Source organism: Rhinopithecus roxellana, chromosome 8 (assembly GCF_007565055.1).
Source record: "Rhinopithecus roxellana isolate Shanxi Qingling chromosome 8, ASM756505v1, whole genome shotgun sequence".
NCBI lineage: Eukaryota > Metazoa > Chordata > Mammalia > Primates > Cercopithecidae > Rhinopithecus > Rhinopithecus roxellana.
This window is the reverse complement of record NC_044556.1, coordinates 4,194,229-4,216,503: the sequence shown is the minus strand read 5'-3', so window position 1 is coordinate 4,216,503 and position 22,275 is coordinate 4,194,229. Positions and strand designations below refer to the sequence as shown.

General features: G+C 45.0%; 1 protein-coding gene across 7 annotated transcripts; it reads right to left on the bottom strand.

Moving 5' to 3' along the window:
* Positions 1–330: 330 nt before the first annotated feature.
* On the bottom strand, positions 331–11,021 carry ZNF563 (zinc finger protein 563). 7 transcript variants are annotated; one of them, XM_010361665.2, is made up of 4 exons: positions 10,827–11,021; positions 4,755–4,881; positions 3,449–3,509; positions 331–1,663 (listed from the first exon to the last, which is right to left on the bottom strand). In XM_010361665.2, exons 1-4 carry the CDS (start codon positions 10,827–10,829, stop codon positions 424–426), a joined length of 1,431 nt encoding a protein of 476 aa, XP_010359967.1. In that variant the 5' UTR covers positions 10,830–11,021; the 3' UTR covers positions 331–423. The 7 variants fall into 7 exon arrangements, with proteins under 7 accessions (XP_010359967.1, XP_030792465.1, XP_030792466.1 ...); XM_030936605.1 differs by lacking the exon at positions 10,827–11,021 and adding an exon at positions 6,004–6,321; XM_030936606.1 differs by lacking the exon at positions 3,449–3,509.
* Between the last annotated feature and the right edge of the window lie 11,254 nt (positions 11,022–22,275).

Sequence of the window (22,275 nt, the reverse complement as noted above, 5' to 3'; positions counted from 1 at the left end):
TTCACCATTTTGCCCAGGCTAGTCTCAAGTTCCTGAGGTCAAGTGATCTGCCCACCCAAAGTGGTGGGATTACAGGCGTGAGCCACTGTGTCCAGCCTCGTGTACTTTTAAGTTACCAAAATGACTGAAGGCTTCAAAATGACCGAAGGGAATGGCTTCCCTACATATTTTACACTTACAGGGTTTTTCTGCTCTGTGAGTTGTTATATGTTGACAACAGTATTTAAAAAGAATTGATTGCTTTCCCACATTCCTTACATTCATATAGTATCTCTCCAGTGTGAGTTGTTTCATGATTTTGAAAGGAATAAAAATTATGAAAGGCTTTCCCACATTTACATTTATAGGGTTTCTGTCCAGTATAAGTTTATTCATGATGTCAAAGGGAACTGGAAATATAGAAGACTTTATCATTGTTTACATTCAATTTGTTTCTCTCCAGTGAGTCTTTTCATGTCTTTGACATACACTGGGATAAACAAAGGCTTTCCCACATACCTTGCATTTATTCGGCCCATCTCCCGTATGCATTACCATATGTCTTCGAAAGCTTGAGCTATGAGATAATGCTTTCCCACACTGCTTGCATTCATAGGGTTTCTCGCCACTGTGAGACTTTTCGTGTCTTTGACATACACTGGGATAAACAAAGGCTTTCCCACATACCTTGCATTTATGAGGTCCACCTCCAGTGTGCATTATCATGTGTCTTCGAAAGCTTGAGCTATGAGATAACGCTTTCCCACACTGTTTGCATTCATAGGGTTTCTCTCCTGTGTGAATTCGTTCATGATATCGAACTAAACTGGGACGATCAAAGCCTTTCCCACATATCTTACATTTATGAGGTCGATCTCCAGTGTGCCTTTTCATGTGTATTTGAAAGCTTCCAAGATGATGAAATGCTTTCCCGCACTGCTTACACTCATAGGGTTTCTCTGCACTGTGAGTGGTTTCATGTCTTCGAAGGGAACTGGAAACACTGAAGGCTTTCCCACATTGTTTACATGTATAGGGTTTCTCTCCAGTGTGAGTTCTTTCATGTCTTATATAGGAACTGGAATCAGGCAAGGCCTTAGAACACTGCTTACATTCATATGGTTTCTCCCCAGTGTGCATTCTCTCATGTCTTAGATAGGAACTGTAAAAAGGAAAGGCTTTAGAACAGTGCTTACATTCATACGGTTTCTCTCCAGTGTGCGTTCTTTCATGCATACGCAATAAACTGGGCCAAAAAAAAGCTTTCCCACACAACTTACATTTATAAGGTCTGTTTCCATCTTGCACTACCATGTGTCTTCGAAGGTTTCTACGAGAACTGAAGGTTTTTCCACATTCCTTACACTCATAGCGTTTCTTTCCAGTGTGAGGCCTTCCACATGACTGAAAGGAGTGATGATAACTGAAGGCTTTCCCATGTTGTTTATGTGTATGTGGCTTCTCGCCATATTCCTGATAGTCACATGGTTTGTATCCAGCATCAACTCTGATGTGGCTATTAAGGGATAAATGACCCATTATGACTTCTTCACACTCGGTGCTTTGACATGGATCTTCTCCAGGACAAATGCTGTTGTTCACAATACTACCTCGAATCAGGCTAAATGTTTCTCCACATTGACTACTGTCTTTACTTTCACTGAATCTCTCTACCATATGACATCTATAAAAAAATAAGAAGTACGTTACTAAATAGTTGCTTCTAAATGATTTTATGTGTATTAATAGGTATCAGATGTACTTTTTCTTTTTTTTTTTTTTTTTCCCTGAGATGGAGTCTTGCTCTGTTACCCAGGCTAGAGTGCAGTGGCACGATCTCGGCTCACTGCAACCTCTTCCTCCCGGGTTCAAGCAATTCTCCTGCCTCAACCTCCCAAGTAGCTGGGATTAGAGGCGCACGCCACCATGCCCAGCTAATTTTGTATTTTTAGTAGAGATGGGGTTTCACTATGTTGACCAAGCTGTTCTCAAACTCCTGACCTCGTGACCCACCTGCCTTGGCCTCCCAAAGTGCTGGGATTACAGACGTGAGTCACTGCACCTGGTCAGATATACCTTTTTATTTATTTTTATTTTTATTATTATTATTATTATTTGAGACGGAGTCTCGCTCTGTCACCCAGGCTGGAGTGCAGTGGCCGGATCTCAGCTCACTGCAAGCTCCGCCTCCCGGGTTCCCGCCATTCTCCTGCCTCAGCCTCCCGAGTAGCTGGGACTACAGGCGCCCGCCACCTCGCCCGGCTAGATTTTTGTATTTTTTTAGTAGAGACGGGGTTTCACCATGTTAGCCAGGATGGTCTCGATCTCCTGACCTCGTGATCCGTCCGTCTCGGCCTCCCAAAGTGCTGGGATTACAGGCTTGAGCCACCGCGCCCGGCCAGATATACCTTTTTAACATTACCATGCAAAGTGTAGGCTTCAAGCCCTGTTTGAACATGAATGAACTGAATGCTATGCAAGACAACCCAACACCAGCAGGGTTTTTGGTTTTTTTGTCTTTTAATTAATTTATTTTTTGAAACAGGATCTTGCTCTGTCACCCATGCTGGAGTGCAGTAGCAGGATGATGGTTCATGCAGCCTTGACCTCCTGAACTCAAATGATCTACCTACTTCAGCTTCATGAGTAGCTGGAACTATAGGTGTGCACCAACACACTTGGCTAATTTTTTTTTTTTTTTTTTTTTTTTTTTTTGAGACGGAGTCTTGCTGTGTCACCAGGCTGGAGTGCAATGGTGCAATCTTGGCTCACTGAAACCTTCACCTCCTATGTTCATGCAATTCTCCTGCCTCAGCCTCCCAAGCAGCTGGGGTTAAAGGTGCACACCACCATGATCAGCTAACTTTTGTACTTTTGTAGAGAAAGGGTTTCGCTATGTTGGCCAGGCTGGTCTCAAACTCCTAACTTCAAGTAATCTGCTCGCCTCAGCCTCCTAAAGTGCTGAGATTATAGGCGTGAGCCACCATGTCCAGCCTCATATGTAAATTCTTAGAATATGTTTTAGGAGGAAATATTTAAAGACTAAATAAATTTAGGCTGGTGCAGTGACTTACGCCTGTAATCCTAGCATTTGGGGAGGCCAAGGCAGGCAGATTACTTGAGCGTAGGAATTCAAGACCAGCCTGGGAAACATGCCAAAACCCTGTCTCTACAAAACATACAAAAATTAACCAAGTGTGGTGGCATGCACGTGTAGTTCCGGCTACTCAGGAGGCTCTGGTGGGAGGGTCACATGAACCTGGGAGGTTGAGGCTGCAGTGAATCAAGATCATGTCACTGCACTCCAGCCTGGGCAACAAAGCAAGGCCCTGACTAAAAATAATAATAAAAATAATTTTAAAAAATAAAAAATAAATTTAAGCTGGGCTTGTTCATTTTGTTTTTAAAATTTCCTTTCATTCTGAGAATCACTTCAGAAACACAACTTTCTCCTGTGAGTGCAAATTACCTTAGATTTCTCCTAGGATTTTTGTTCTGATCTTCAGTATTCTGGCCTTCCCATATCTTTCCTAAAAGGTAGACCCAGAAAATCACTATACATTATTATAAAATTATATAAAACACTAAGATTTTACATATACTGCAATCATACATGATTCATTCATCAAACTACAGTTAATTCTGTACAGTTTGGGGGTGGAGGCAGAGTCTCACTCTGTTGCCTACGTTGGAGTGCACTGGCACGATCTCGGCTCACGGCAACCTCCGCCTCCCAGGTTCAAGCGATTCTCCTGCTTCAGCCTCCTGAGTAGCTGGGACTACAGGTGCCTGCCACCACACCCAGCTAATTTTTGTATTTTTATTGGAGATGGGGTTTCACCACGTTGGCCAGGTGGATCTCGAACTCCTGACCTCAAGTGATCTTCCCACCTCGGCCTCCCAAAGTGCTGGGATTACAGACATGAGCCACTGTACCCAGCCTTACAGTTGATTCTCTAACAACACATGTTTGAACTGCACAGCTCCACCTATATATGAATTTTCTTCAGTTTCTGCTGTCCCTAAGACATCAAGATCAATCCCTCCTCTTACTTAGCCTTCTCAATGTAAAGATGAGGATAAAGACCTTTTCATCATCTACCTCCACTTAATGAATAGTAAATATAGTTTCTCTTCTTTATGATTTTCTTATCAGTATTTTCTTTCTCTAGCTCACTTTATTGTGAGAATATAGTATGTAATACATGACTTACAATATATGGATTAATATGGATTAATCAACTTTATTTTATTTTTTTATTTTTTTGAGAGGGATTCTCGCTGTGTCTCCCAGGCTGGAGTGCAGTGGCATGATCTCGGCTCACTGCGACCTCTGCCTCCTGGGCTCAAGTGATTCTACTGCCTCGGCCTCCTGAGTAGCTGGGATTATAGGCACATGCCACCATGCCCGGCTAACTTTTGTATTTTTAGTAGAGACTGGGTTTCACCATGTTGGTCAGGCTGGTCTCGAACTCCTGACCTCGTGATCCACCTGCCTTGGCCTCCCAATGTGCTGGGATTACAGGCGTGAGCCACCGTGCCCAGCCAATCAACTGCTTATGTTAGCAATAAGGCTGCTGGTCAATGGCTGCCTAAGCTGTGGTGGACAAAAAATTATATGAGGAAATACTTCTTTCAGGGCTGTCACCTCTGAATTCTGTGTTGTTCAAGAGTCCATCACATGCCCTTTCCATATTTCAAATCATTGAACAGCACTGATGACCATGAAACAAATGTCTGTAATTGATTAAGTGAAGACATGATACCATCCTTACTTATACAGTCCAGGTTCCTGATGGTTTCTTGCATCACATATCTGTACAAATTCTTCTGTGATGGACCCAACAAAGCCCATTCCTCCTGGGTGAAGTTCACAGCCACATCCTCAAAGGCCACTGTGTCCTGAAACATTAAAAAGTTACTTTACCGGCTGGGCGCGGTGGCTCAAGCCTGTAATCCCAGCACTTTGGGAGGCCGAGACGGGCGGATCACGAGGTCAGGAGATCGAGACCATCCTGGCTAACATGGTGAAACCCCGTCTCTACTAAAAAACTACAAAAAACTAGCCGGGCGACGTGGCGGCGCCTGTAGTCCCAGCTACTCGGGAGGCTAAGGCAGGAGAATGGCGTGAACCCGGGAGGCGGAGCTTGCAGTGAGCTGAGATCCGGCCACAGCACTCCAGCCTGGGTGACAGAGCGAGACTCCGTCTCAAAAAAAAAAAAAAAAAAAAGCTTCTCACTGGCTGGGTGCAGTGGCTCACACCTGTAATCCCAGCACTTTGGGTGGCTGAGGTGGGCGGATCACCTGAGGTCAGGAGTTCAAGACCAGCCTGACCAATATGGAGAAACCCCATCTCTATGAAAAATACAAAATTAGCCAGGTGTGGTGGCACATGCCTCTAATCCCAGCTATTTGGGAGGCTGAGGCAGGAGAATTGTTTGAACCCAGGAGGTGGAGGTTGCGGTGAGCCAAGACTGCGCCATTGCACTCCAGCCTGGTTGATAAGAGTGAAACTCTGTCTCAAAAACAAACAAACAAAAACCCTCTTACCAACAAAGTGACAGTTTTTCAAAAACAGATAAAGGATTTTGAAACTATAATATTCAGCACCCCATACCATTAACAAAGAGATAAACAAATAGATAAATAAAAGTGTAGCCGGGCGCGGTGGCTCAAGCCTGTAATCCCAGCACTTTGGGAGGCCGAGACGGGCGGATCACGAGGTCAGGAGATCCAGACCATCCTGGCTAACACGGTGAAACCCCGTCTCTACTAAAAATACAAAAAACTAGCCGGGCGAGGTGGCGGCGCCTGTAGTCCCAGCTACTCGGGAGGCTGAGACAGGAGAATGGCGTGAACCCGGGAGGTGGAGCTTGCAGTGAGCTGAGATCTGGCCACTGCACTCCAGCCTGGGTGACAGAGCAAGACTCCATCTCAAAAAAAAAAAAAAAAAAAAAAAAAGTGAAAAAATGGTAGAAAACCCTTGTGGAGTTTTTACTTGTCCTTGGCCCAATCACTCCCCACCTCTGTGCCAGTCTTGAAGACAGCAGCCTGAGATCCCAGTGTGGAACTCTGGTCACTATTCTAGAGAAAGCAGATCAGATGTTATTCACAAATTATTGTCTTTGTATTTTCCAATCATTCTGGGGATGATCAGAAGGTGTGAAACAAGGCTCTCTTTTGTTTTTAATCTACAATGGAATCCAGTTAGGGTCAAACATAAGAAATGCTGAAAAATGTTGCAAAATACACAAATAGCCTGCAACTACTTGGGACAACAGATTGTAGTTAAGACATACATCAAGGCCAGGCGCGGTGGCTCATGCCTGTAATCCCAGCACTTTGGAAGGCCAAGACGGGCAGATCATGAAGTCAGGAGTTTGAGACCAGTCTGGCCAACATAGTGAAACCCCGTCCTCTGAAAATATAAAAATTAGGCACGCTTGGTGGCGCATGCCTGTAACCCAGTAGCTGAGGCAGGAGAAATGCTTGAACCCAGGAAGCGGAGGTTCCAGTGAGCCGAGATGACGCCACTGCACTCCAGCCTGGGCGACAGAGCAAGACTTCATTTCAAAAAAACAAAACAAACATCAACAAACCAACAGATGATTCGCTGAAAAGATCTGTAAAATGGATAAGCCCACAGCAAAGTTAACATAGAAAAAAGAGAGGCCATCGCTACTAACCCTATGGACATTAAGAGCACCATGAAATATTAGAAACAACTGAATGGCCCACATATTTGATAAATTACATGGAATGGACCAATTTCATAAAAGATACAATCTACCAAAACTCACAAAATAACACCAAGTCATATGAATAGGCCTCCATCTATTGAAGAAATTGAATCAATAAATGATAAATATCCCAAGAAAAAGGAACAGGCAAGGATGGTTTCACTGGTGACTTATGACAAATACTTACGGAAGAAATGATACCAATTCTCTACAATGTCTTCCAGAAAACAGAAGCAGAGGTAGGAAATACTTTCTTTTTTATTTTTATGTTTTGAGACTGAGTTTTGCTCTTGTTGCCCAGGCTGGAGTGCAATGGCGCGATCTTGGCTCACTGCAACCTCTGCCTCCCAGGTTCAAATAATTCTCCTGTCTCAGCCTCCCGAGTAGCTGGGATTATAGGCACCTGTCACTATGCCCAGCTAATTTTTGTATCTTAGTAGACACAGGGCTTCCCCATGTTGGCCAGGCTGGTCTTGAACTCCTGACCTCAGGTGATCCATCCACCTCAGTCTCCCAAAGTGCTAGGATTACAGGTGTGAGCCACCATGCCCGGCACAGAGGTAATACTTTCTAATTGATGTTACAAGGCCAACATTGCCCTAGTACTAAAAACAGACATTACAGACATATCTCCACTATGTAAGGACATAAAGGGAAGATTGCCATCTTTAAACCTGGAAGCGGGCCCTAACCAGAGATCTGACCTACTTGAACTTGAATTCCCAGCCTCTACCCCTTTGAGAAATGAACGAATATTGTTTAAGGCATGCAGTTTATGGCAATCTAGTATAGCAACCCTATGTAATTAAGACAGGGAAGCCCTTTCTCTACCACACATCAAGGTTTTGAAGTCTACAGTAATCAGAAGAGTATGGTGTTAGCAAAGTGATGGGTACAAAGTCCAACGGAAAATGGCAAATTCTGGAACAAGAGCATCTATTTAAGGTATGAGAAACTATGGCACAGCAGGTATTGCCAGACAGTGATACAAATGACAGCCACTTCAACCCAAAGAACAGGGACAAATTCTTAACTCCAGGAGAGTAATCAATCTTCTGCCTAACACCTCCATATACAATAATCAACTAATTACAGATCTGCTTATTTTCATGAATTTTTATTCACTCTATTACCTCAGCTTCCATTTTGAATGTGGTTCTACCTTTCTCATACCAGAAAAAGTATTTTAAGAGCCTTGAGACAGTATTCATTTTTCTGTAGTCATCATGGAAGAAAGTTTTTTCCAATTTATTTTTCCTGGTAGCATTTTCTCTGCTAAACCCTGAAATTCTATTTGAGATAATCCAATTAAAAAACTAAACAACAACAACAAAACAGACCTGGGAAACTTGCTATACAGGCTCTGTGTAGTATGACAGAAAAGTAAACAAAAATTTTTTAAAGGCATATAGGACTAGATCTATACAATTTGTTTTCTGAAATCCAACTCTCTCTTGTCCCTTTAGGAACATCTTATCTTCTCTATCAATCTCTAATGATAGAATGCATTTTTTTTTTTTTTTTTTTTTTTTTGAGACGGAGTCTCGCTCTGTCGCCCAGGCTGGAGTGCAGTGGCCGGATCTCAGCTCACTGAAAGCTCCGCCTCCCGGGTTTATGCCATTCTCCTGCCTCAGCCTCCCGAGTAGCTGGGACTACAGGCGCCCGCCACCTCGCCCGACTAGTTTTTTGTATTTTTTAGTTAGAGACGGGGTTTCACCGTGTTAGCCAGGATGGTCTCGATCTCCTGACCTCATGATCCGCCCGTCTCGGCCTCCCAAAGTGCTGGGATTACAGGCTTGAGCCACCACGCCCGGCCTAGAATGCATTTTACAGTTAAGAAAAAACTGAACAGAAATGAGTGAACAAATCTTCTCAAGGTTGACAACCCCAGGGAGGGGCAGTGCTGACTGGAACACAGACAAGTCTCATTCAAGGGTTAGGTCAGGTCCTCCTGTCACCTGGGACATCCCCCAGCCCCAAGCTGCTCATTGAAGTGCTCAGTGACTACTCCCCACCCCGAACCACCAGACGCCACACTGTGTACTTTCAGGCTCTTGCACCACCTCACTGGGGTAAGATATCCTTGACCTTTTGGATAGTTTTTCTTGCTTCACTAGTCTAAAAGAATTCAAAGGATGGGAACGATTTCTATTTTACCCTCTCAATACCAGCAACTGAGTGTCTGACCAGCCATGTCTCTAAGAAATGAAAACTGGGCTTGGGGTGAGAAAATTGAGTACCCAGGGCTTAACTTTTTACAAGAGGATACCAGGGGAATCCTCCCACCACAGGGGATCCAACTCTTCCCCTGGGAGGCCCCAGCCCTGCATCTCAGGCTGTCCTCCGGGAGGAGTGACCCAGGGGCTGATATTCACTACCCTCCAAGACAAGGCTGCTGTATCCACTTGGTGCCAGTCCCAGGCAGTTATCAAAGCCAGCACCAGGAGAAGATAGTGTGGGCTCAGGACTCATCAGCCGGTGGTTTCCAAAGGGGAACCTCAACCCAGACACATTCAGATAAGGTGCCTGTGCCCAGGGAAGATAAAAGGAGGAGAGGCGCAGACGTTTTTCTTGTTCGTTTTTACAGCGGAGTGGTTAAACCACCTGACAGGTGGTTATTCTCTGCATCCTCACATATGAAACACTCACAAACAAAAATAGTATCTTCTAAAAAAGAGTCATATATTGCTACCCGGGGGAAAAAAATGACAGTTAAAATACCGCGTTTGTTTGAAATACAGCCTAGGGGACAAAGAGTTCATTATGTTGCTGTGAACTGAGGACAGTGTGGAGTCTTAATTAGGGGAAAGGTTAAGGGGAACAGGGGAAAAGGCTGTTAAAATCTTAATTAGGGAAAGGCTAAGGGGAACAGGGGAAAGCAGAAAGATAAAGCAAGTAAGCTATAAATCTGTCTATCTTCATGTCCAGAGAATTTAAACAAAAGAGAATGCAGGTAAGTTACAGGTCTAACTTTGTCTTTTTTCTTTTTTTTTTTTTTTTTTTTTTGAGACGGAGTCTCCCTCTGTCACCCAGACTGGAGTGCAGTGGCACGATCTCAGTTCACTGCAACTGCCGCCTCATGGGTTCAAGCGATTCTCCTGCCTCAGCCTCTCGAGTAGCTGGGATTACAGGCATATGCCACCACTTGCAGCTAATTTTTGTATTTTTACTAGAGAAGGGGTTTCGCCATCTTGGCCAGGCTGGTCTGGAACTCCTGTACATATCTAACTTTCTTTATGGCCCAAGACATATGGCCCAAGACATGGCCTTCTTGCCCAGATAACGCACTTAATTCACAGACTTCCTGCTCACCATCAAACGCCTCAATTTATCAAACACCGGGGCTGACAGAGGAATGCAAGTTAAGCTCCCTGCTGCCTTGGCACCCTGCTGCTTTGGCACTATCAATCAGTCCAAGTTCCATTCTATAAAATCGCCCACAAGCCTCGGTTTCTCTCCTGCAGGCTTCCCATGGCCTCCCTTGCGATGGATTTTCCTACTTTCGCTAATAACTCTACCTACAACTGTCTCGGTAAAAATTCTTTTATCCCAGCATTACCGGCCCAGATGGCAGTCGTTCCTCTGTGACAGAGAGAAATCAGCTTTATTAAATGCAGGGCGAAATCTGGAAATCTAGGGATTTACTGCCAGCCCCAGGAGTTAGGGTGAGGAGACAAGATAAGGCATTAGACACCTGCCTTCCCAAACCTTTGAAGACTCAGAGGGAAACCGGTCCCCTTTGGGAAGAAAACAGAGACTGAGGATCCCACAGATCACAGCTCCTCCCACGCACGAACCCCACACACGAGTGGGGATTCCTCCCATGACCCTCCCCCAATCTTGGGGAGAAGTGGGGCTCCGGGCGCAGAGCTGCCCAGAGAGGGCTCCGAGGTCCGGACCGCAGTCGCCGCGCAGGGACCAGACAGGACGCCCGGGGTCCCGGCTGCCGGCCCAGCCTCATCCTGCAGAGCAGAGCTGCGCCAGAGGGACTCGGGTCCCAGACCCGGGAGCTGACAGCGGGGAAGGCCCAGGTTTCGCCGTGGCCGGTTCTGGACGGTTCCAACCAGCCCTTCCCCACTTTTGGGACACTTGACCCTGCACACGCACCATTTCCCGGCTTCCGGGATGTTCCAGGGTACTCCCTCTGCTTCCCGCTGCCAGTGGGGGTCCCAGTGTGACAGAGGCCGCCACAGACTTTCCAGGGCGTCTCTCAGTGACCGAGGCTAAAGCTGGGCGCAGGGGCGTGGAGAAGACGCCGCGGGCTCTTTGAACCTCGCACCCTCTTCCCAGCCGCGCGCCTGATTGACAATTCCTACGACCTCGCCCCATGGCTCTGATTGGATAGGGCTCCAGGTCCAGCCCCTTGGGCACTGAGTGACAGAAGAAGCGATCACGCAGTGCTGAGTAGAGCAGGATGAACGAGTTCCAGGCACAGCCCTTGACAGGGCAGGCTTCCTCCCAGAGCTGTGTAATGATCCCTTCCACTCAGCGGGCCCTTACTGCCTTTTCCTCCTGGAGAAGGAGTCACAAGTGTTTTGCAGGGAATCCCAGACTCAACGGTCCGGTGGAGCCATTTCCCTGGCCTTAGAGCAGAGGGAAGCCCAAGGCCACACAGGCCACACTGCAGCAGGAGGGGGGCCTCATGTCCACCGGGCGTCAGGATTTGAGGATGAGACTCTTGGCAGCAAGGTCAAGCCTTCCTCTCTCACCTTGCATCTCAATCTACTCATTTTCAGCCAAGGAAATAAAAACAGGTCAAGAACGGTATTAAAGTATCAAATGTGTGGAAGAACTGAAACCATACGGCAGCAATAAATGAACGAATGAATCAAAACAAAAATGAATCAAAACAGAAAAAAAAAAAAGCAAAAACTTGAACTAGTGCAGATAAGCAGCCTGCTGCCCTCACACTTCACAAGCAAAAGTCCCATTCAGGAGGCTAAAAATATTCCCAGACTTGGCAGCCAGACTCTTGACTGTTGAAATGGAACTCCAGAGTGAACCAAAACCTGGTGATGAGACTGGGACACTGAAGGATTTGGCTCTGGGAGCTCAACATACTTCCCTGTGCCCTCTGCAGAGTGTGGAAATGGTCTCTCCGTCAAGACGTGCATTTTCACCAGCAGGAGAGTTTCATGTAAAGTTAGTTTAAGGGCCCAGCGCGGTGGCTCACGCCTGTAATCCAGCACTTTGGGAGGCCAAGGCGGGTGGATCACCTGAGGTCACGAGTTGGAGACCAGCCTGGCCAACATAGTGCAACCCCATCTCTACTAAAAATACAAAAATTAGCTGGGCATGGTGGCGGGCACCTGTAATCCCAACTACTCGGGAGGCTGAGGCAGGAGAATCACTTGAACCTGGGAGAAGGAGGTTAAGTGAGCCAAGATCGAGCCATGGCATTCCAGCCTGGGTTACAGGGTGAGACCTGGTCTCAAAAAAAAAAAAAAAAAAAAAAGTTAGTTTAAGGCACTGACCTACATAAACTGTCAAATTAATCAACCCTTTACCCAGATTTTCCTTTTTTTTTTTTTTTTTTTTTTTTTTTTGAGACAGTCTCACTCAGTCGCCCAGGCTGGAGTGCAGTGGCACGATCTCCGCTCACTGCAAGCTCCGCCTCCGGGGTTCACGCCATTCTCCTGCCTCAACCTCCTGAGTAGCTGGGACTACAGGCGCCCGCCACCACGCCTGGCTAATTTTTTATATTTTTAGTAGAGATGGGGTTTCACCGTGTTAGCCAGGATGGTCTCGATCTCCTGACCTCCTGATCCGCCCGCCTCGGCCTCCCAAAGTGCTGGGATTACAGGCGTGAACCACCGCGCCAGGCCTACATATAAATGTTAAGTTCTGATTCTATGCGCAGCTTCGGCCTACGTGCAGGCAAGCACAGGCTGCGGAGGAAGCACCAAAGGGGGCTCTATTTGCCTCCCTTTGCAACCTTCAGAATGGGCTCGGTGTAGAGTCACTGCTTCAAACTCTGCTGCCCACTCTAGGTGGTCGGGGCTCAGAAAACAATACCCCAAAAAGAAGACCTTGGAAGAAGCCTCAGAAGCAAAAGTTTTTCTCCGCAGAGGGCAGAGGAAAAACAGTCCCATTCTTGGAACTCTTAGTCCTACTTTTCTAACCAAGGCTAGCAATAGAAACGAGAATCTCTCTTCTCCAAAGTGGGTCATAGAATCCAGAACCCTTTTCCCCTAAATCCAGGCATAAAATCAAAACATATTACTCTAACTTTCCATTGTCCTTTCTGTGTAAAAACTGGCCATAAGCAAATTAACTGTCTAACAAATTAATTGTAGGTCAGGGGTGGCCCTGGGGCTTCCACATTGGAAGAAGAATCATCTTAGGCCATATATAAAATACACTAACAATAGCCGATGAGTTTTTTAAAAAGTAGCAAAAAAAAAAAAAAAAAAAAAAATCCTAATGTTTTAAGAAAGATCATGAATTTGTATTGGGCTGCATCCAAAGCCGTCCTGTGCCATGGGTTGGACAAGCTTGCTGTAGGTCATACGACCTTCCATTTCAGATTGGGTCCTGCCTCATACCCAAAGGAAGGAATGCATGTTCAAAAAGGCCAAGAACAATCTAGACACACAGGCCTTGATGGGTTTCCCCACTCAGTCTGTTAGCATTGGATCATACTCTTTTGGTCTAATCACATTTCTACATGGCTGTCCATATGTTGTTAAGCCTAAGCATAAAAATGAACAAGTTCCTTTGTATCTCTGGGTCTTTATTCTGAAGCTTCCCAGATATACACATTAAATAAAATTTGTCTGCTTTTCCTCCAATTAATCTGCCTTCTCTCCAATTAATTCAGCAAAACATCAGAGGGCAAAAGGGAACATTCCCCATGGCCTCTGTAAGAGTCTTCACTTGCTTCCCACCAGCACTGATGAGTTAACTGAGACAAAGACCCTCAATTCCACTGTTTGAATAAAAAATTGGCCGGGCGCGGTGGCTCAAGCCTGTAATCCCAGCACTTTGGGAGGCCAAGACGGATGGATCACGAGGTCAGGAGATCGACACCATCCTGGCTAACACGGTGAAACCCCGTCTCTACTAAAAAATATAAAAAACTAGCCGGGCGAGGTGGCGGGCGCTTGTAGTCCCAGCTATTCGGGAGGCTGAGGCAGGAGAATGGCGTGAACCCGGGAGGCGGAGCTTGCAGTGAGCTGAGATCCGGCCACTGCACTCCAGCCTGGGCGACAGAGTGAGACTCCGTCTCAAAAAGAAAAAAAAAAAAAAAAAGGAAAAAAAAATTGGCAGTCTTGCGTTTCTTCCTGTGTTTATATATAAAGTAGAGGAAAAAATATATATATAAGATATTTAATAGGGATCTGGAAACTGGTAAATACACTGGGCATGGTGCCTTGGGCCTGTAATCCCTGCACTTTGGGAGGCAGGAGGATTGCTTGAGCCCAGGAATTGGAGACCAGCCTGGGCAACATGGGGAGATCCTCTTTCTTCTAAAACAAAACAAGGCCCAGTGCGGTGGCTCACGCCTGCAATCCCAACACTTTGGGAGGCCGAGGCAGGCAAATCACAAGGTCACGAGTTCAAGACCAGCCTGACCAACACAGTGAAACCCTGTCTCTATTAAAAATACTAAAAATTAGCCAGGCATGGTGGTGCATGCCTGTAATCCCAGCTACTCAGGAGGCTGAGGCAGGAGAATTGCTTGAACCCGGGAGGTGGAGGTTGCAGTGACCTGAGATCGCACCATTGCACTCCAGCTTGGGCAACAGAGCGAGACTCCATCTCAAAAACAAACAAATAAACAAAACCAACTGGTAAATATTCCTTTGAGAAACAAACATGCTAACAAACTATTATTTTTACCTTAACAAACTGTTGTGTAAAACGACTAATTAAATGTGAGCTTTCCCCTCTCCTTGGCTTCAGTTACTCCCTGACCTTCACAGTTCAGGGTTGACATCATGTGCTCTGTGCCTGGAGACGGACATGTCCCATTTATCCATTTGAAACCCCCTCTCAACCTCAGCCCACACCATTGACCCACTTAGTCATATCTGTATCTAACTCCTAAGCATTATATAAGTACTTTTTCCTTTTAAGCAAACTGGCCCAGGTTGAATTCACCTGTTGTTCTCATGCCCAGAATTTCATTTATTCATTTGAAACAGTCTTCCCATATAATGTCTTGGGTGAGTACATATCCATTTTATTTGCTTCTGTTCTTCTTAACCTGTCTCACTACCTGCTTAGTGAGGGTACAGAGAGAATATTCTAAGTGACCATCACCTGCTGTAAATACTGGAGGTCTCAGCACAACCCTGAGAAATCTGCACCAGGGAAAGGATGTGTGACTATTAATGTCACCCCTTACCGCAACAGTTAGCTTTTTTTGTTAGTTTGTTTGTTTTTTGTTTTTTGAGAGAGGTTCTCGCTCTGTCACCTACACTGGAATGCAGTAGTGTCATCATGGCTCACTGCAGCCTCAACCTCCTGGGCTCAAGCGATCCTCCTACCTCAGCCTCCCAAGAGGCTAAGACTGCAGGCATGTCCCACCATGCCTGGCTAATTTTTGTATTTTTTTGGTAAAGATAGGGTTTCACCATGTTGGCCAGGCTGGTCTAAACTCTTAGACTCAGATGATCCACCCACCTTGGCCTCCCAAACTGTTGGGATTATAGGTGTGAGCCACGCTGTCTGGCCATTTTATTTTCCTTTCTGGAAAAAGGCTTTTAAAAATGGTTTTCCAGGGTACTTTCATATACAGCAATACAGATGATAAAAGTAAACATAACACCATTCAATTTGGTTTCATTTATATTATTTAATTTTTCTTTTTTTTTTTTTTTTTTTTTTTGAGATGGAGTCTCGCTCTGTCGCCCAGGCTGGAGTGCAGTGGCCAGACCTCAGCTCACTGCAAGCTCCCCCTCCCGGGTTCACGCCATTCTCCTACCTCAGCCTCCTGGGTAGCTGGGACTACAGGTGCCGCCACCTCGCCCAGCTAGTTTTTTGTATTTTTAGTAGAGACGGGGTTTCACCGTGTTAGCCAGGATGGTCTGGATCTCCTGACCTCGTGATCCGCCCGTCTCGGCCTCCCAAAGTGCTGGGATTACAGGCTTGAGCCACCGCGCCCGGCCTAATTTTTCAACAGTTAAGAAATCAAAAAATTCTGTCAACCTTAATTGGATCTCCCTGAATCTAAAAAGTGCAAAGAAAAAAATTCTACAAACAAAAACATGTAAGAGTCACTGAGGTGGTATGAAGAACCCTGAGAAGGTGACATTTAATGTGAGACATGAAATAATATATTAGTGTAAAAACTCAAGGCAAAGCCAGGTGCAGTGGTTTATGCCTGTTAGCTCTGCCCTTTGAGAGGCCAAAGCTAGAAGTTCAAGACCAGCCTGGGGAACAGAGTAAAACCACCATGTCTACCAAAAAATAAATAAATAAATAAATAAAAATTAGCTGAGCATGGTGGCATACATACACCTGTAGTCCTAGCTATTCAGGAGGCTGAGGCAGGAGGATCACTTGAGTCTAGGAGGTCAAGGCTGGAGTGAGCTATGATCACACCGCTGCACTCTAGCTTGGGCAACAGAGTGAGACACTGTCTAAAAAAGAAAGAAAGGAAAGAAAACAAACAAACCCCTCAGGGCAGAGGATTCAGGGTAGATGGCAGGGTACCAAGCATAAAGAAGCTGTCTCCCCACCTAGACAACAGTTTAACTGGCAAAATCTGTCTGATTGAGCTGTTTTTATTTTTTGACACAGAGTCTTGCTCTGATGCTCAGGCTGGAGTGCAGTGGCACAATCTCAGCTCACTGCAACCTCTACCTCCTGGGCTCAAGTGATTCTTGTGCCTCATCCTCCTGAGTAGCTGGGATTACAGGTGTGTGCCACCATACCTGGTTAATTTTTTGTATTTTTAGTAGAGATGGGGTTTTGCCATGTTGGCCAAGCTGGTCTTGGACTCCTGAACTCAAGCGATCCACCTGCCTCAGCCTCCCAAAGTGCTGGGATTGCAGGTATGAGGCACCACGCCAGACTTGATGGAGCTATTTTAAAACACTGCAGTCAGCTGAGCGCAGTGGCTCATGCCTGTCATCCCAGCGCTTTGGGAGGCCAAGGCTGGAGGACCACCTGAAGTCGGGAGTTTGAGACCAGACTGACCAACATGAAGAAACGCTATCTCTACTAAAAATACAAAAATTAGCCAGGTGTGGTGGTGCATGCCTGTAATCCCAGCTACTTGTGAGGCTGAGGCAGGAGAATCGCTTGAACCTGGGAGGTGGAGGTTGCACTGAGCCAAGATCATGCCATTGCACTCCAGCCTGGGCAAGAAGAGTGAGATTCCATCTCAAAAAAGCAAAACAAAACAACACACTACAGTCTATTGAAGCCTTGAAAATTCCAGAAAATGACTTGAATGGTAAACTGTGGTTAATTGTGGCCATTTCAACATTCAGCATAGGACCAGCTGGCCTTCTCCCCACTACCTCTGCTGCAGGCAGCCATGCACATGTATTTTCCTCCAATTTGGCACTGGGGTCTCTCAGGAGTGTGGCTATGAACTCTAGTGCTGCCATGATGGGGCTACAGGACATCTGGTTGTGATGTGTTACAGTGTGCTTTTCACGGGACGCTTCATTCTGGCGAAGGGACTAATGTTTAAATGTTAATCAGTGACCAGGTGTCCCTCACAGGAAACTTGGTTATAGTGGCTGATGTCCTTGAGGCTCTTGTCTGACCTGCATCCAGTTAATTTCTTTTTTTTTTTTTTTTGAGATGGAGTCTTGCTCTGTCGCCCAGGCTGCAGTGCAATGGCATGACCTTGGGCTCACTGCAACCTCCGCCTCCTGGGTTCAAGCGATTCTTCTGCCTCAGCCTCCCGAATAGCTGGGATTACAGGTGCCCGCCACTACACCTGGGTAATTTTTCTATTTTTAGTAGAGGCAGGGTTTTACCGTGTTAGTTAGGCTGGTCTCAAACTTCTGACCTCAGGTGACCCACCTGCCTCGGCCTCCCAAATTGCTGGGATTACAGGCATGAGCCACCGTGCCCGGCCAGCATCTAGTTAATTTCTATCAAAATAGCCACTCTATACAGAGCCTTGACCTGGAAATAAGTTGGAATTAGGTGTAGCAGTCAGGTGAGACATGTAGGAGGGCATTGAGCAGGCCAATACATGCACTGTGGGAACTTCAGAAGGAGAAGAGAGAGAGAGAAGGTGAAGGGAGAATATTTTGAGAAATAATGGCTGAACACATCCTAAATTAAGTGAAAACCATGGATGTAGACATCCAAGAAGCTCAAAGAACTTTAAGTAGGATGAATGCAAAGAGAAACGCGTGAATGCACATTATACTAAAGCTGTCAAAAGCCAAGGACACAAAGAGAATCTTGAAAGCAGCAAAAAAGAAGTGATTCATCACATATAAATGATCCTTCATAAGATCAGTAGATTTCTCATGAGAAATGTTGGAGACCAGAAAATACTGGGCAGATGTTAAAGTCAAAGTGCTAAAAGAAAAAAAAAAAAAAAATGTGGCCAGGTGCAGTGGCTCACATCTGTAATCCCAGCACTTTGGGAGGCCAACGCGGGTAGACACCTTGAGGTAAGAAGTTTCAGGTCAGCCAGGCCAACATGGCAAAATCCATCTCTACGGAAAATACAAAAATTAGCCAGGCGTGGTGGCATATGCCTGTAATCCTAGCTACTCAGGAAGCTGAGGCAGAAGGATCACTTGAACCCAGGAGGTGGAGGTTGCAGTAAGCCGAAATCACGCCACTGCATTCCAGCTTGGGCAAAAGAGTGAGACTCTGTCTCAAAAAAAAAAAAAGAAGAAGAAAAGAAAATGTAACCAGGCATATAGTCACAGCTACTCAGGAGGCTGAGGTAGGATCACTTTGGCTTAGGAGTTCAAGACCAGCTTGGGCGATATAGTGAGACCCTATGTCAAACGTAAAAACAAAAACAGTCAGCTGGGCATGGTGGCTCATGCCTGTAAACCCAGCACTTTGGGAGGACAAGGCAGGTGGATCAGTTGAGGTCAGGAGTTTGAGATCATCTTGGCCAACATGGTGAAACCTCATATCTACTGAAAAAAATATAAAAATTAGCCAGGCGTAGTGGCGTACACCTATAATCCCAGCTACTTGGGAGGCTGAGACAAGAGAATCACTGGAACCTGGGAGGTGGATGTTGCAGTGAGCCAAGACTGTACCACTGCACTCTAGCCTGGGCAACAGAGCAAGACTCCATCTCAAAAAAAAAAAAAAGTCAACTAAAAATCCAACATCTGTCAACACTGTTTTTCAAAAGTGAGAAAATAAGACATGCCCACATGAAAAAACTGAGGTAGTTTTAAAAATTATTATTAGATGTGCTGTGAGAAATGCAGAGTATTTTGCAGTTTGAAATAAAAGAACATTGGGCAAAAAATAAACAAAAACAAAAAAACAGCACTGGACGGTATCCGGAAGGTGTAGGTGGAAATAAAGATCTTAGTAAAAAGAAATACATGGAAAATTATAAAAGCTAGTATTTTTATTTATTTATTTGGGACAGGGTCTCACTTCCATTGCCCAAGATGTAGTGCAGTGGTGCAATTTTGGCTCACCATAGCCTCGACCTCCTGGGTTCAGGTGATTCTTCCACTTCAGCCTCCTGAGTAGCTGGGATTACAGGTGCATGCCACCAGGCCTGGCTAATTTTTTGTATTTTTAGTAGAGCAGGGGTTTTGCCATGTTGCCCAGGCTAGTCTTGAACTCCTGACCTCAAGTGATCCACCTGCCTCAGTCTCCCAAAGTGCTGGGATTACAGGCATGAGCCACTGTGGCCAGCCTTAAGGGCTTTCTTATCATTACTTTATATGAAAATGAATTAAACTCACCAATAAAAAGGCAGAGATAGGCAGAATGGGTGAAAAATATGATCCAACTATATTCTGTCTACTAGAAACTCATTTTAGATCTCAAGACACAAATAGGTTGAAAGGGAGGGCATGCAGAAAAATATTCCATGCAAATAGTAATCCGAATAGAACAGGGGTGGCTACACCAGTATCATACAAAATAGAGTTTAAGCCAAAAACTGTTAAAGGAGACAAAGAAGAACACTATTTATAAAAGAGTCAACACATACAGAATGTACAACAATTATTAACCTACTTGCACTAAACAACAGGGGCTCAAAATAAATGAAGTAAACATTAACAGAAATGAAGAAGAAATGGAGAGTTCCACAATAAGAGTCTGAGACTTCATACAACATTTTCAAGAATGGAGAGAACAATCAGACAGATCAATAAAGAAATGAAAAAACTTCAACAACACAATAAATAAAACAGAGAGACAGAATGACATATACAAGCATACTCCACCCAATGATAGTAGAATACACATTCTGGTCAAGTGCACATGGAATGCTCTCCAAGACAGACCATAATTAGGACATAAAACACAAAAGCTCTTCAAACAATTCTAAAAACTGAGATAATAAGATGTATCTTTTTCTTTTTGAGACAGGGTCTTGCTCTGTCACCTAAGTTGGAGTACAGTGGCATGACCACAGTTCACTGCAGCCTTGATTCCTCAGGCTTAAATAATCCTCCCATCTCAGCCTCCTGAGTATTTGGGACCATAGCCTGGAGTGTATGCCATCACACCTGGCTACTTTTTTCAAATTTTGTAGAGATGAGGACTTACTATGTTGCCCAGGCTGGTCTTGACCTCCTGGGTTCAAGCAATCCTCCTACCTTGGCCTCCCAAAATGTTGGGATTATAGGCGTTAGCCACCATATCTGGTCTCAAATGTATAGTTTTCAAATACAATGAAATAAAACTACAGATTATTAGAAAAAAATACACAAATAAGTGTAAATTAATTCACTCTTCAACAACCAATGGGTCAAATGAGAAGATGCAATAGAAAATACCTTAAGACCATGAGACTCTGTCTCAAAAAAAAGAGGTTGGGGTGGTGCCTGAAACCTGTAATCCCAAAACTTTGAGAGGCCAAGATGGGAGGATTGCTTGAGACCAGGAGTTTGAGACCAGCCTGGGCAACACAGTAAGACTCTATCTCTACAAAAAAAAAAATTTAAAAATTAGCCACAGTGGCATGTACCTATAGCCCCAATTACTTGGGAGGCTGTGGAAAGAGTGTCACTTGAGCCCAGGAGTTGGAGGCTGCAGTGAGCCCTGATTAGGCCACTGCACTCCAGCCTGAATGACAGAGTGAGATTGTATCTCAAAAATTAAAAAAAAAGGCCGGGCGCGGTGGCTCAAGCCTGTAATCCCAGCACTTTGGGAGGCCGAGACGGGCGGATCACGAGGTCAGGAGATCAAGACCATCCTGGCTCACACGGTGAAACCCCGTCTCTACTAAAAATACAAAAAACTAGCCGGGCGACCTGGCGGGCGCCTGTAGTCCCAGCTACTCGGGAGGCTGAGGCAGGAGAATGGCGTGAACCCGGGAGGCGGAGCTTGCAGTGAGCTGAGATCCGGCCACTGCACTCCAGCCTGGGCGACAGAGCGAGACTCCGTCTCAAAAAAAAAAAAAAAAAAAAAAAATTAAAAAAAAAAAGAAAAAAGAAAAGAAAAAGGGAAAATACCTCGAAACCACTGAAAACAAAAACCTAACACATCAGAACTTATAAGATGCAGCAATGGTAGTGCTAAGAGAAAATTTTATAGCTTTAAATGCGTTCATTGGCTGGGCGCAGTGGCTTACACCTGTAAGCCCAGCACTTTGGGAGGCCAAGACGGGTGGATCACAAGGTCAGGAGTTCAAGACCAGCCTGGCCAACATGGTGAAACCCTGTGTCTACTAAAAATATAAAAACTTATCTGGTGGTGGGCACCTGTAATCCCAGCTACTTGAGAGGCTGAGGCAGGAGAATCACTTGAACCGGGGAGGCGGAGGTTGCAGTGAGCTGAGATCGCGTCACTGCCCTCCAGCCTGGATGACACAGCATTGACTCCATCTCAAATGGGGGAAAAAAAAAAAAAGCATTCATTGAAAATGAAGAAAGAACTCCAATAAGTATTCTAATTCTTCAGTTTAAGGAACTAGAAAAGGAAGTACAAATTTCTTTAGAAAGGTAGTATACAAACAGGATGTGGTGGTACATTCCTACAGTCCCACCTGCTCAGGTGGCTGAGGGAGGAACATTGCTTGAACCCAGGAATTCTACACTACAGTGCACCATAATCATGCCTGTGAATAGCCACTATACTCTAGCCTAAGCAACATAGCAGGATCCTGTCTTTAAAAATATTTTTTAAAAGGTACTACAAAGAAGTAAATAATAAAGATTAGAGCAGAGATAAATCAAATAGAGAATATAAAAACAACAGACAATATTATTGACACCAAAAGTTGGTTTGTGGAAAAAAATGGAAGAAACAAGTTCTAATTCATTTTGTGAGGCCAGCCTCACTTTGAGATGAAAGCCAAGAAAAGACATTACAAGAACAGAAAAAGACTACAGAATACCTTTTATGAATATTGAAGCATAAATTCTTCATAATATCTAGCATAATTCTTCATAATATCAAGAAGACAGGATGTCCACTT